General features: G+C 32.7%; 1 protein-coding gene across 2 annotated transcripts in view; it reads left to right on the forward strand.

Annotated features, from left to right (window-relative positions):
• Positions 1 to 13,795, forward strand: part of LOC126745303 (protein transport protein Sec31A) — a 141,919-nt gene that overhangs the window by 74,381 nt on the left and 53,743 nt on the right. For both annotated transcript variants that reach the window (XM_050453074.1, XM_050453075.1), the window contains exon 17: positions 4,034 to 4,271. In XM_050453074.1, the coding sequence (XP_050309031.1) occupies positions 4,034 to 4,271 (238 nt within the window). The remainder of the gene's footprint in view (positions 1 to 4,033; positions 4,272 to 13,795) is intronic.

Here is a 13,795-nt window from a genome sequence, read left to right on the forward strand (position 1 = left end):
AAATATGAAAAATCGAAAATACCTAAAGTCCACTAGAACTTTATTTCTTGAAAAGAAAAGATTTTTTTACTTGCAGTGGGTTAATGCCTCTATAAGTCAGAAGCCATAGGATCCATGAAACTCTCCTCAGCATAAGGAACTTCTCCATAAAAGTTTCTTATGTTGCTGATTCATAATGTTTTGGGATATCCTCATTGGAGATAAGCTGCTTTTTAACAGAAATAGCCTTGAAGCTGAATAAAATAAAGGCCGAAACATCGGCTTTCTTCTGGAATTAAATCAGTTTTTCAGAGAAGCCGACATTTTTGAATGTAATTAAAAAAAACACTTTAAGACCTAAAAATATTGATAGTTCTTGAAATAATTTGAAACGAAAAAGTTAATAAATCCTTATACTTTGCACTTCTGCCAGGCAAAAAAATACTTTAAGGATTAGTTTATTTTTTTAAAAAAATATTTATCATAAGTTATAAAAATCTAATTTATACGTTTTTTAAACGGTAAATTTAACAAAATTATGTGGTAATATAATCTTCTGTCTATGAACTGACGCCTGTCTGAAGAAATTTGCCTAAAGCTCTTAATAATTCAATAATATTAATGCCTATGATGAAAAATCTAAATGAGTCCAGACCAAAAAACTCGCTACCCGCCTTTGTAATCTTGGTAAAAAATGCTTAAAATTTTTTTACTGTAAAAACTAAGGTACATCATTTTTCGGAGCAAAATTGCAGAATTTTCCAAAAGGACTTGTTAAGGATCAAAGGAACTTTTGCTCTTTTTCTTCGGTACATAATTTTTTGTCATTCTGCTGGGTATCATGGATACATTTTGTAGCTTTTGTAAGAAATAAAATGTGTCCTGATACTTATATTCTTTTTGATAAAAAAAATCAATTTAAGGGCTTTGAGCGAGCTTTTCTGTGATTATTCTTTAGTAATCTGAGGCATCTACATACTATATTTAATAATAATAATAATAATAATAATTTAACAACATTTTGAAAATTTGTATTAACATTTAATTTATAAAGAGGCGTTTCTTTATTTCTACTAGCATATTTACTTCAAAAATTAAACAAGCTAGCTTGGACTTTTTAATTTATTAAACTGAAGGCTTGTGAAAAGACATTTGGACATCAGCTGGTATCTTTTTGTTGAATTTCTGAATTCTCAAATTTTAGGCAAACTGTATGGCGTGAGTCATATTTAAATATTTTCTTATTAAAAGTAGTATTTATATCTAAGATTACATTTTTGATACATGATTTAGCCGAATGTGCTGCGCAAACTATAGAGGAATATCCCTTCTACAGGATATAAAGTATTTTACGTAAAGTAGGTGGAATGATTAATTCGAGGAGTACCAGTGTGGTTTAAGAAAAAAACCTATCGACCGTGGATCATATATTCACTATTAGGCAGTTGATGAAGAAGTGTTGGGAATACAATAGAATATTTTACCGGCTATTTATAGATTTTAAGCGAGCCTAAAATAGCAAAATGATGTAGTCTGAACGTTTAAACGATGTAGGAATAAAGCCACAATCTCCCAATAACAATTATATTTACAAATATCCCAAACAATAACATTTGAATAAATAATAATTTTTAATTTATGCAAGTCTTATCGCTTCGAGTCGAGCGAATATATCTATCTATTCTCTTTTTGTTATCTCACCCTGCGAAAGCCTTTTACTCTATATTAAAAGAATGTGATGAATGTAAATTGCCTGAGTTATTCCAAAACATCCGATTAGGTGAGTCATGCCGTTGAATACTTTAAGTTTCAGAGGTGGGTTAGGAAGGGTAGTACGTTACGGCCATCCTGATCTTCTTTCGTCCTCGAAAGATAAAGAGTACCTGGAATTAAAACATTTTTTTTTTCTTTTTTTTATAATCTAATCTGATTTAGAGAGTTACTATTTTGCCTGGGAGGACTACTATTTTCCCGAAGAGAGCGGCTGTTTCGCCTAAGAGCGCTACTATTTTGCTTAAGAGAGCTGCTGTTTCGCCTAAGACGGCTACTATTTTGCCAAAGAGGTCCACTGTTTTGCCTAAGAGGGCGACTGTTTTGCCTAAGTGTCACTGTCTGGAGAGAGAGTAGTAGTATCTTTGCCTACCTGAGACATAATTTGTCCTGAAGAGTAAAAGGCTTCATTTGCTTTAATCCAACTACAACAGTGTAAGTCTACTGGGTCGTTCTGAGTGAATATTCTCCTTTACTCGATAGTGGTCGTTAAGTAAAACCTCGATGACTTTGAAAGGGCCTGTATACTTAGGAAGTAACTTTTTACTTTCATTGTTTGCCGGAAAGCTTGTTACTTTTGTGAGTACGACATCTCCCACTAAATAAAATTTTGGTGGTGTTCGATGTTCATTAAAGGATAAGTTTTGCCTGACTCTGTTTTCTTCGAGATTTTTGGCCGCTTGCTTCCGGAGCTTTGTGACGTCTATAATTTCTTCGTCCAATACATTGTAAATGTCAGTGTCAGTTCTTTGCAATATTTTGCAAGTGGAAAGTTAGTTTTAAGATAGGTGACCAATTTAAATAATGTGTTTTTAATGCACTTTAAAATTAAACCCCCAACCTGTTTCATAAAAATTGTAGAATTGATAGAATTGAAATATACATTTTGTTAAGAATTCCGCCACAAGGTTGTCAAACATAAAATATTACTATTTTTGAAGGTTTTTCTATAAATAATTAACTTTTAACAAGGACTAAGAGTAGACTTAATATATGAAATGCAATAGCTCTCTTAATCATTTTTACACACTTTCTGATTTCATTGTAAAATATGCGACTCAGTATTGGACTAATTACCACTACTTGACGAGTTTATAATACTATCAGATTTGCTTTCATATGCTCATAGGATTTCTTGCTACAAATAGGCAGTGGCGGCTCCTGACAGTTCAGGGAGGTAGGGCCAAACCTTGATCTAATTTTATCATGAGCGAACGAGTGATCGAAATTATTACATTTTATTATCAAAATTATAACGCAATAAGTTTTCTATTTTTTTTGGTAGATAAAAATATACATTTTAAAAATTTTGAAATTTAAGGAAATGAACTTACAAAAACTACGTGGAAATGTCAATACTTCAGGTCACAGGCAACATACAGTTTTCCATATTTACAGTAAGGTACACAAATAAGTAATTTTATTGTTTTTAATAACTCAACAAAAATTTTCTATATTTAAATCGGGCAACGGTCGCCCTTTATTTCTACTTTTTGTTCCAATGATAAAGTGGAAAATGGATTTGCTTTTAAAAAACTAATTTTATTCATTGTTTTTAATATTCAATAAAAATAAAAAACACCAACAAAGCCAAAAAACCATCCAAATAAAATAAAAGATCTCTACGGAACCGCGAACGCCCGATGAATAATCAAAACAAACAATATCACGCACGTTTTGCTAGAAAGAAAAGATTCTATTGGTTTGAAGCCCGGCCCAAAATTATTTAATTTGCCGTAGCTTTACAAAATTGTTTCAAGGACATTTGCTGTGATTATTCGATGTAACACGCATCGATACGGGGCCTGGCTCGACAACTACGTCTTCGATTTCGCATTAGCGAATTTTGCGGAATCTTACACTGGCTGCGTTCCACTATTTTAATTTTATAATTGGTATTAAATATTAATATACAGATATTTTTTTGAACTGAAGAAAAATTTAAAAAATAAATTATTTTTTTTTATTTTCAACGTTTATTAGGTAGAGCTGTGGCTCTACCCCAAAAGCCGCTACTGCAAATAGGACTACAATTTGACTACAATTTGTAAAAAAAAGGGCGACGCAACATTGTAGTAAAAAATACAAAGCCATTTTTTACAGTGTATACTAAAAGCTATGGTGCTTTTTTTAAATTTTATCTTAGATTTATTATTGCAAGTTAATTCATTGATTGCCGCCGCATCTAAGGGCCCATCTGACCGGAACGGAATAGAATACATTATAGCATAAAACTGTTAATAATTTAATTAAATAATTTTTTTTTACTTAAAATTTTTTGTAGCAAAACCAGTACACCGCTCAGCCCACGCCCCAGATCCCAGCTCCACAGCCACCAGCACCCTTCGCAACGAACAATTTTAACACTGGCCTGCCAAACGCTTCTGTTGGAAGTCAACCATGGCAAACTCAAGCGATGCCTCCCTCTTCTGGTAGTCAGCCGTGGCAAACTCAGCCTCAACCGCCAAAAGTTTTTTCACCTGCGCCGCCTCCACGTCCTGATAGTGTCGGATCGGGAAGAGGTGAGTTTTTTAAACCAATCCCTTAAAATTTTTTTGATCTAATATTTTTGACATTTTTTTAAATGCATAAATCGTTTAAGATGTTTCATATAATAGCATAATTTCCAATAAATAGTTCGTCTCTGCTGGTTTGGTGTATTGAGGATATGTCGTGGGCGGTGAGAGTATGCAAAAAAAAATCCGAATGTTCAACCAGCGACATTTCGTTACTATATTGTAACTTTCTCAAGCTCATGAAAAGTTGTGTTTTACACCTGCACTGGATATAGTTGTGGTTTTATTATTGAAAAGAAAGAAAAACCAGTTAACTATATAATAGAGAACAAGTAAAAATAGGACGATAGTAATAGATACGGTAAAAATCAGTGGCGGCTCATAAGTTTTTGAATAGGGGCGGCTACTTATAACGGATGATTCATTAAGAATGGGCAATCTCTGAACTGGAGAAACTACACACCAAAATATGGCGATTGAGCTTAACATATCTTATACAAATGTGTCAGGTTTACGAGATATAGGGTATTTAAAGTTGGAATTTTAATTTGAAATTTCTTAATAATTTTGTGATTTTAAGCAGTCTCGTCTTAAAAATTGGCGACTTTATGTGTTTTGACATGAAAATTACGAATTTTGTGGTAAATTTAGCATTATTTAAACAGGCGTTAGTTACACCCTATTACTTAGGTGAATTACAACACATCTTTTTTGCCTAATCAGTTATGGCTAAAATGACTAGAAAATATAAAAGGCAGTTCAATTTTGAATAAAAAGGTACTCTTGTTTATTTCATATAACTCTATCAGTTTTTAAGTTATTTGCATTTAAAACATTCAACGTAAAGAATCCTAAGCCACCGTTATTACGTTGACTTTTTTTCAAGTATGCTTGTGTCAGCACTTATCAGTTTTTCGTGTAAAGAAATTATATGACAAGTTTACTGTCACTAAGTAACACTAAATGCCACGTCGTAATGAATATTCCAATAGTAAAATGCGTGATATGATTTGCGTTTTTGCTCAGTCAAATTATAGTGTACTTGGTACAGCCAGAAGGTATTTATAATTATACCTAAATCTAAAACAACCCAATCACAAACTGTTCAGTATATACGTATTTATATGCGCCTAGGCAAAACAGGGTGTTTTCGTCCTAAAACCTTAAATGGTGTTCCAAAAAGTATCAACGTCGATGATGAAGAAGAGGTTTTAACTCGTATTTCGGAAAATCCAGATCTTAGTACTCGTGGGTTATAGTTAGAAAAGTTTATAAAGAACCGGTGACATCAACAGGCGGCAAAATCCGCGCATCTCGTTATTCTATCGATCGGGTCCGATGACTATGTCGAGGTCTGAAGACAGTGGAGGCGGCACACTTGTTGAAATTATTAATATTTATTTGTACTAGAGTTTAAATAGCCCTAGATTTTTAGTAGGTATAGCTAGCGATATTATAAGTGCGTTTGATTTAGTTGAAATACCAACTAAGAATGCATATATTTGAATTTAATTGCTCCGAGATTCGTTTAAAAAAATGTAGATAAATTAAAATTATATTTTTTAGCATTGTGATGTACTCATAAAAAATCTAATAAAAAATAGTTTTACTTACAGGAGGATGCAGTTCGCTAATTATTTTTAAAACAGGACTTCAAATAGGTAGCTGAAAATTATTCTTTATTCGCATTTTTTTTTAAGGATTAGGTATTTTAAACGACTTGTGTAAAGAAACAAATTGGTATAAGCTTAAAGTTTTATTTCATTATTTTACATATTATATATTTTTATTCACTATCAGATAGTGTATTACAACCTAAATCAGATTCATCCGATGAAGACCATTCGATCTCTTCATCAGATGAGCCTGTATTTACTGTAAATTTTAAAGAATCCAATGCTTCATCAAAAAGGTGATGACTTTTAAAATATTGTTTTTCTATGTTGTCTATATGGTTGCAAATATTTATCCACTCATCATTCGAAATTTCCGCAAATTTATGCCTTGTCAAAGTTTCGACATCCGCCAATTTAAAAGTGGAATTTCTGTTTGCTACCCAATTCTTAACAGTTGCCCAAATTTTTTCTATCGGATTAAGCTCTGGGTAGTATATGGAGGCAAACGTAACACAATATGTCCATGCTTTTCCATTAGGTCGTCCAACTTGGTTTTTACCGTATAGTTACATACTTTTTTTATTTTCAGACACTATTTCATATAACTCTGTCTTGGTGAGTTTTGCATCAAATGTAAAATTACGCTCCTTGAGCCAGTCAACTATTTCCTGCTTTTTACTTCCAGATGTAACATTCTTGACTATAGGCACATTGCGATAAGCTGCATTGTCTAATACTAGGACGGAATTAGGTAGTAAATTTGGAATTAACTGAAATAATCTCTCTCCCTTGGCTGTGAATTATTTGTCCCTGTTTGCCTATTTTCTTAGGTGACATCTAAAAAAAAAATTAGAAAGTAAAAAAATTAATATACACATGCACACTCTAGGCTGTACATATATACCTACAAGTTAAATACCTATTATTTTGTCACTTAAAATCAAAGTATATTTTAAATAATATAATTTTTAACAGTAATTAATTTTCATTTATTTTTTTAAATTATTAGACAATTGAATAGTTTAAACCAATTTTACTTACCTTTTACAATAAAAATCGGATAGTCTAACTAAAAAAACTATAGTCTATTTCACTATTATACTTAAAAAAAACACACAACAGATTTTAAATGCCTTATAACACGATTAACTCACTTTCCGTACGAGACGACACTGAGTAGGCCTTCAGGCTACGTCATAGGCTTTAAATTCCCGGCAGGTACAAAGAAACGAAGTACGGCGGCTGCTTTGTTCTTGCGGTTTCTTTAATAAGAAGCGAGAGAAAATATATTGCGGTCGTCTTTTCTCTCTGCCACCGGATTTTCTATCGATTTTGTGTTGAAAAATGGGTTTGTGCGCATATTGAGCAGCCGGTTCTTTATAAACTTTTCTACCTATAAGTACGGCAACAGGAATAAGCTAATTGCTAACTGTTTATTAGACGAGGTGTTTTAAATTGGAAAAAACAATCATTTGTGGGACTCCGAAAATCCACATGCTCTAAAGCAGTGTTACGCAAACTTTTTTCGTGAGAGAACCCTTTTAAAAAACTAAATTTTTAACGGAACCCTAAACTCTAAACTAAAAGCAAAAGCAGTTATATGTGAATTGTTTATTAATAATCATACAAAAAAGGTAGATACCGTAAGTAGTGAGTTAGTAAGCTGAGGTGTAATATGTATGACATAATTATTGTTTAATCTTTAATTAAGGAATGTAGTCCAAGGTATGTAGGTTAGTATGGTCTTATTACATAAAAAACAGCACGTAGACGCTGCGTAGTTAAGGTTACTAGTTTAGGATTATTTTAGACGTAAGGCAGTTGTAAGTCAGATGCTAATAAATGTATAGTGAAAAACCACTCTAACGCCTTCGATTTACGATGAACCTTATCCCAACATCACAAAGCAAATAATAACATTAAGTTCATTTAATGCGAGGCATGTAATTGTTTTTTATTCCTCATCAACTGGGTAATGTCAGTCTTGATAGAAGAAAGTTGAATTCTCATATCTGGTTCGGCATCCAGTCTATTGTGGTATTTTGTTTTTATAGCTGTATATGCTGAAAATCCCGTTTCACACAAATACGTTGTTGGGAGCGGCAGAAGAACATTCAAATCTCCTGTGGCAAGTTGTGGATATTTATCACGAACCCTGCACCAAAAATCATTTAGTGAAACTGTTCAACTGTGAAACAATGATTCCACGCTTGTATCCGATGTCATTTCTAGAAATGATTCATAGATCTGATTTGACATATTTTCAGGCTTCTGCAATTTAGATGAAAATGGGTTTTGAATCCATGAGTTTATTTTCAGTTTTGTATTCTGTTCTTCAGGAAAGTAAGATTTACAAGTCCCTTGCAGATCATTGAGATATTGCACCAATTCAACAAATATTTCATTTTGAAATATTCCTGTATCACTAAGACTATGGTGACTAAGGAACTCACTTAGCAATGAAAAGCTTTCGATTTCTCTCTTACCTAAACAAGTAATCCAAAAATCTAATTTTCTTTTAAAGGCAATTATTTTGTTTTTAGCATTGAAAACTGTTATCTGTTTTCCTTGTAGTGACAGGTTTAATTCGTTAAGTTTTCCAAACATGTCTGCTAAAAATGCTAGTCTAAATAACCAGCTTTTATCGGACAAACGGTCTTTTAAATTAAAAGGAACATCTGTAAGAAAAGCTTCTAATTCTGTTCTTAGTTCAAAAAGCCTTGTCAAAGTTTTACCCCGAGACAACCATCTCACTTTAGTATAGAGCAATAGTGTTTTATGATCGCTACCATAATCTTCACATAATATTGAGAACAATCGGGATTGTAATGGACGTGACTTGACAAAATTGATTACTTTTACTGACTCATCAAGAACCAATTTTAGATGTGGTGGCATTTTCTTAACCGCGAGTGATTGTCTATGCAGGATGCAGTGGCTGGAACTACAATTTGGCGCTTTCATTTTTATTCGTGATATTGCTCCTGCTGTTCTACCTGTCATTCATTGCCTTGGCTCCATCGGTACAAATATCAATGTAATCATTCCAATCGAGTTGGTTTTCTTCAAAAAATATGCTGTCTTCTTCGAGTGCGATATGGATATCGCACAATTACTAGTAAGATGGCCAGTCCAGCAACATCAGTCGACTTATCCATTTGCAAGACGAATTTGTTATTTTGAAGCCGTGAAACCAGTTCTTGTTTTATGTTTGCTGCGATATCCCCAATTCGGCGCGTAACTGTATCGTTCGAAAGCGGCACTGTAGAAAGATGCTTTACAGATTTTTCGTCGAGCATACATTTTGTTATGTCTACCACACATGGTTTTATGAGCTTTTCAGCGATAGTGTGCGCTTCTCCTGGTTGGGCAATGCGGTAACGAACCAAATACGATGCCTCCATGGCCTTTTCATTTACAGTCTGAAAAAATTCTTTACTTTTGTTTTTCGAGAAGTACAGTTTCTAAATGTCGGCGCATCTTAGCAGGTACCATCGAACTATTAGGAAGGAGTTTGCTGCACAAAATACAAAGAGGTTAGCCATTGGAATCAGCAAATCCGAGATTAATGTATGATTCGTCATACTTTTGTTTCTTCACCTTCAGTGTGTCATTATAGATGTTTTACTACTTGAACTTGAAACCATAAAACTAGAACTAGAACTTGACGCCGTGATTTGAATTTGACGCATCATCCAAGCGAACCACATTTTTTGCAACACCTTTAAGCCAGCGCTCCATTCTTCGTTAACACTAATTTGCTTTGTCAATTTTATGACAAATAGTATCTCTTGACGCACGAAATACAAGATTTTACAACCACTACGAACAACAACAAGACAAGCGAACCTAAAATACTGAGCGCGGTGTGACTAAATTTTGCGGTACGTTGCTTGATTAATAATTTTTTCGCGCCAAACAATCCTCTTTTTATTATACCAGCAACCTGTTACAGGTTAAAATTGGCATTTTATACTCTTTATTAAAAGCACTGATTACAGTTATATTTTCAAAATAGATATTTTACAAATATTAATGATTGATACTAGTAATGCCCTCTCTGTAATAGCCTCCCAAGTAACCCATAGTTCTGTTCTCTAGCCATTTCAAATTACAGTATTCTTTTTTTTAATGACACATTTAGTCTTGTACATTTCAGCTTCATATTGTACTGGTTGTGGATGAAATTTTATTTATACTCTTATAAAACCCGGTTCTGGACTAAAGAAATATTTTAGAATTTAAATTATATCCCATATTGCTTATTCCATACTTTATTTAATTATTTTATAACGAATAATGATTAATTGGGCATGTACAATTATTGTGTATGTTGTACTGTTTATAGTACAATATCTGATTTTGGCTTGACCATACCAGATATGCTGGTTGATTTTACTCGGACTGACCTATCTAATTTTTGTCTCTTTTTATCTAATGTAAATATTAGTTTTCTTGGAAGATAGCAAGAAGTTGCTGGTCTAGGCAAAATCGAAATTGATTGTCATAGTGACACATATTTTCATTGCCAACTTCCTTGGGCCACAAATTTTGTTATTTATTTTTTGTAAAAGGTTTTATGGTACTTATAAAAAAAAGTTAAGTTATTTTGTTATATATTTCGATTGGCAATACACTTTGTGCGTGATTGCTTAAATACGGGTTTGACCTCTGCGGTCGTTCCTTTTCCCAGACCGCCGTCATGAAGTGAAGAGTGCTTTAGTTCTTTTTGAAATTCGTGTGAATTTTACCCATATGGGGATATAATTGACTAAATGTGGTGATAGTAAATCAACTTTTTGGGCGTAATGCTATAATTTGTTGTTTTGTTGAATTTACTGGCCTTTATGGCGATTTAAAACCTAATAATTTTTCACGTGCCCTCGAACATCGGCAAAATAGCGGTTCTGATTGGCATTGGCAGGGGACAATTTAATTAGCAAAGCTACATAACATGGATTTTGGACGGATTTTTTTTGTACGGACCTGATTTCTTCATGCCACATGGTGCTTTCGTTTTGGGGTTATGTACTCTACTGGCTCTAATCTAGAGGAGATTTTAAGCAACTGTGAGCTAACGTCTAACCTAGACCACTACCAGAGCTTGGCGTATTGTGAAGTGGAAGAGGTGAAACTTGGAAGCCTGCAGTTTTTCTTGACTGGGAATTGGATGTCTGGGAGAGTATCGAATCTGAAGTAGTCTGCTGTGTGTGGAGCTAAGTGACACAACATAACATTTTTTTATTCACTTATTTTATTTTTATTATCACAACTTTTATCTTTTGAGTTGAGATACATACATAAGCTTATTTAAAATTTTATTGACATTATTTAATCGATGCTATTTTATTATTGAATATTACTGATAAGAGCACATATATATGTGACAAGTGACTCCTGTGAGGTAAGACGCAGCCGGCTTCGTAGTACTACGAGTATATACTTGGGTTATATTATTTATTTTCAGATTAGTCCTAAGATGTCAAATTTTCTCAGATTAGCTAGTAAATATTAGAGTAAACTAATATAAAGGGTAATTTTGATTGGGGAAGCTTCAACAGTTAGGGTTGACATTTTTTTTTTGCTTAGGTCAATGTCCGTGGCGGGATATACCGGGCCATGTAAATTATTAGTTTAAATTGAATTGAAGCTTCATTCCCCAAAAGGTTTGGGTGTAACAAATTTATTTTATTTTAACAACCACACCTTTGATTGTGTAATTTTTTTAGAAAGAAAGAAAGAAAGATTATATTTAATTTTATGGCACATTATCTGTTGACAACTTTGTTTTCCTTGTAATTAGAAACTTAAATGTTGTGGTTCCTTATTACCAACTTAAATAATTATTTCTCTTATCGATCAATAACATAACATAATTCTCTGTGATAATCAAGACTTAAATAAATTGTTATTTTCTGTTGTTAATTTGTTTTTCACTTGAGTTGAGTAGGTTGAAATATCATAGGTAATTTGGAAACAAAAGTGTATACTGATTTGACTTTGATTTTGTTTTCCAAGTTTCGTTTTGAACTTGCCTAAATAAATTTTGATAAATATTGGGCGTCCTTTGGGATTATATAAAATCCAAAACTTGGTGGCGCCATACTAATTTTGACATTTAGTTGGGTAACTCTTGGGTAGTTACTACCTAAGAAATTTTGGTTCATTTGGTTGAGAAAGAAGCTAGAACCCACATCGGCTTGAGCTAGCAGCATTGTGAAGGATTCCTTCTCTGGGCGTTTCAGGTAAGAGGGGTTAAGTTCCTCCGGGCATCAACAACTTTTGGAGACCCTCTTAAGGCCATAAACCTTTCACTATTTTTAGTACTTCTTTTCTTTTGATTAACTTGGCATTCATCACTTTACCATTATCAGTTCACCATTTTATTCATTTTAGAAAAAAAAAATATAACACTTTATCGAATCATCTCGAATTCCTCAGAAACTTCGGAGAGCCAGACGATTTTCTCCGAAGTACGCGACGACACACGAGCACGAGAAACAGCGCGACGAACCGAGTAACGCTGTAACATTTCGATGTAATACGTCGGGAATTTATTTAATAATACATATATTAAATTTTCGTATATGTACCAGTAACACCTATAAGTAGGCGTTTTGGTTGTTTATTTTTATCTTAGGTAACTTAGGTCCACTTTAATATATGCATTCATTTATTATGACTGCTGGCGGAGCACACTTTGAGTAACGCTGCTCTAAAGGAATGATATTTTAAGCATGAATTCATGGTAAATATTTAGTGTGGTGTCTTTTTCTTCCTCCTAATCTGAACGGGCCCCTCTATTTAAACTTCCTTGAACAACAGTTAAACCCACTACTAGAAGATGTACCACTTACCATGAGGCGGAACATGTGGTTTATGCAAGACGGGGCTACTGATGTTTCTGTTATTTGTTGTCTACTGTTGTTACCCATCATAGTAGTAATTTAATAGGAATTTACTATTAAGCCAATGTAATAACGGTGGCTTAGGATTTTTTACGCTGAATGCTTAAAATGCAAATAATTTAAAAACTGATAGAGTTACATGAAATAAACAAGAGTACCTTTTTTATTCAAAATTGAACTGCCTTTTAGATTTTCAAGGCGTTTTAGCCATAACTGATTAGGCAAAAAAGATATGTTGTAATTTACCTAAGTAACCGGGTGTAACTAATGCCCTTTATAAATAATGCTAAATACATCCCATTCTAATTTTTTTTTTTTTTATTCTATTTTTTATTTTTTTTTTATTTTCTAATTTCACCCCGTATACTGGGTGTTCCAGGGTACGCCTAAAATACATGTTTACTTATTTTGAATATTCATGTAGAGCTCATAAAAAATAAAACACGACCAAAATTGTTTTTCCGTGATTAGTTGAAGCAAAATGTTTTAACTTCATAGCATTCCATTTCCAAGTTTAAAATATTATATTTCCTTAGTGTATAGAAATGACAAGTATTAAAAATTTTAAAATTTATTAATATTAAAATTTTTGTTAAAATTGTTTATAAATATTTATCTTTTGTTGTTTGTTAGTAATAATAGTACAATCGATAAATACCAAAATATGTAATTCGTTACAACAATACAGATTTTATTTAGTACAATCGATGTTAAATCGTAAGTAATAAAAATAAAAAAGTTATAATAAGTAAAATTAATTATATAATATAATTAAATTATATAGAAAAATATTGAAAGAAAGTTTAAATCAGCTTAATTAACAATTGAAGAGTCCACGGAAGAAAAGCGAAATGTCACATTTTTATAATTTTTTATTATTTATTTTATATTTTTTTAACACCGCAATGTGTAGGTTATTAAGAGTATATTTGTATGGCGCATACGGAAAGGGAAAAAACGCGAAGCATCACGGCTTAAACTTAAAAGCTAAGAAAAGAAAAGTAAC

The sequence above is a fragment of the Anthonomus grandis genome, chromosome 15, assembly GCF_022605725.1.
Source record: "Anthonomus grandis grandis chromosome 15, icAntGran1.3, whole genome shotgun sequence".
NCBI classification, from domain to species: Eukaryota; Metazoa; Arthropoda; class Insecta; order Coleoptera; family Curculionidae; genus Anthonomus; species Anthonomus grandis.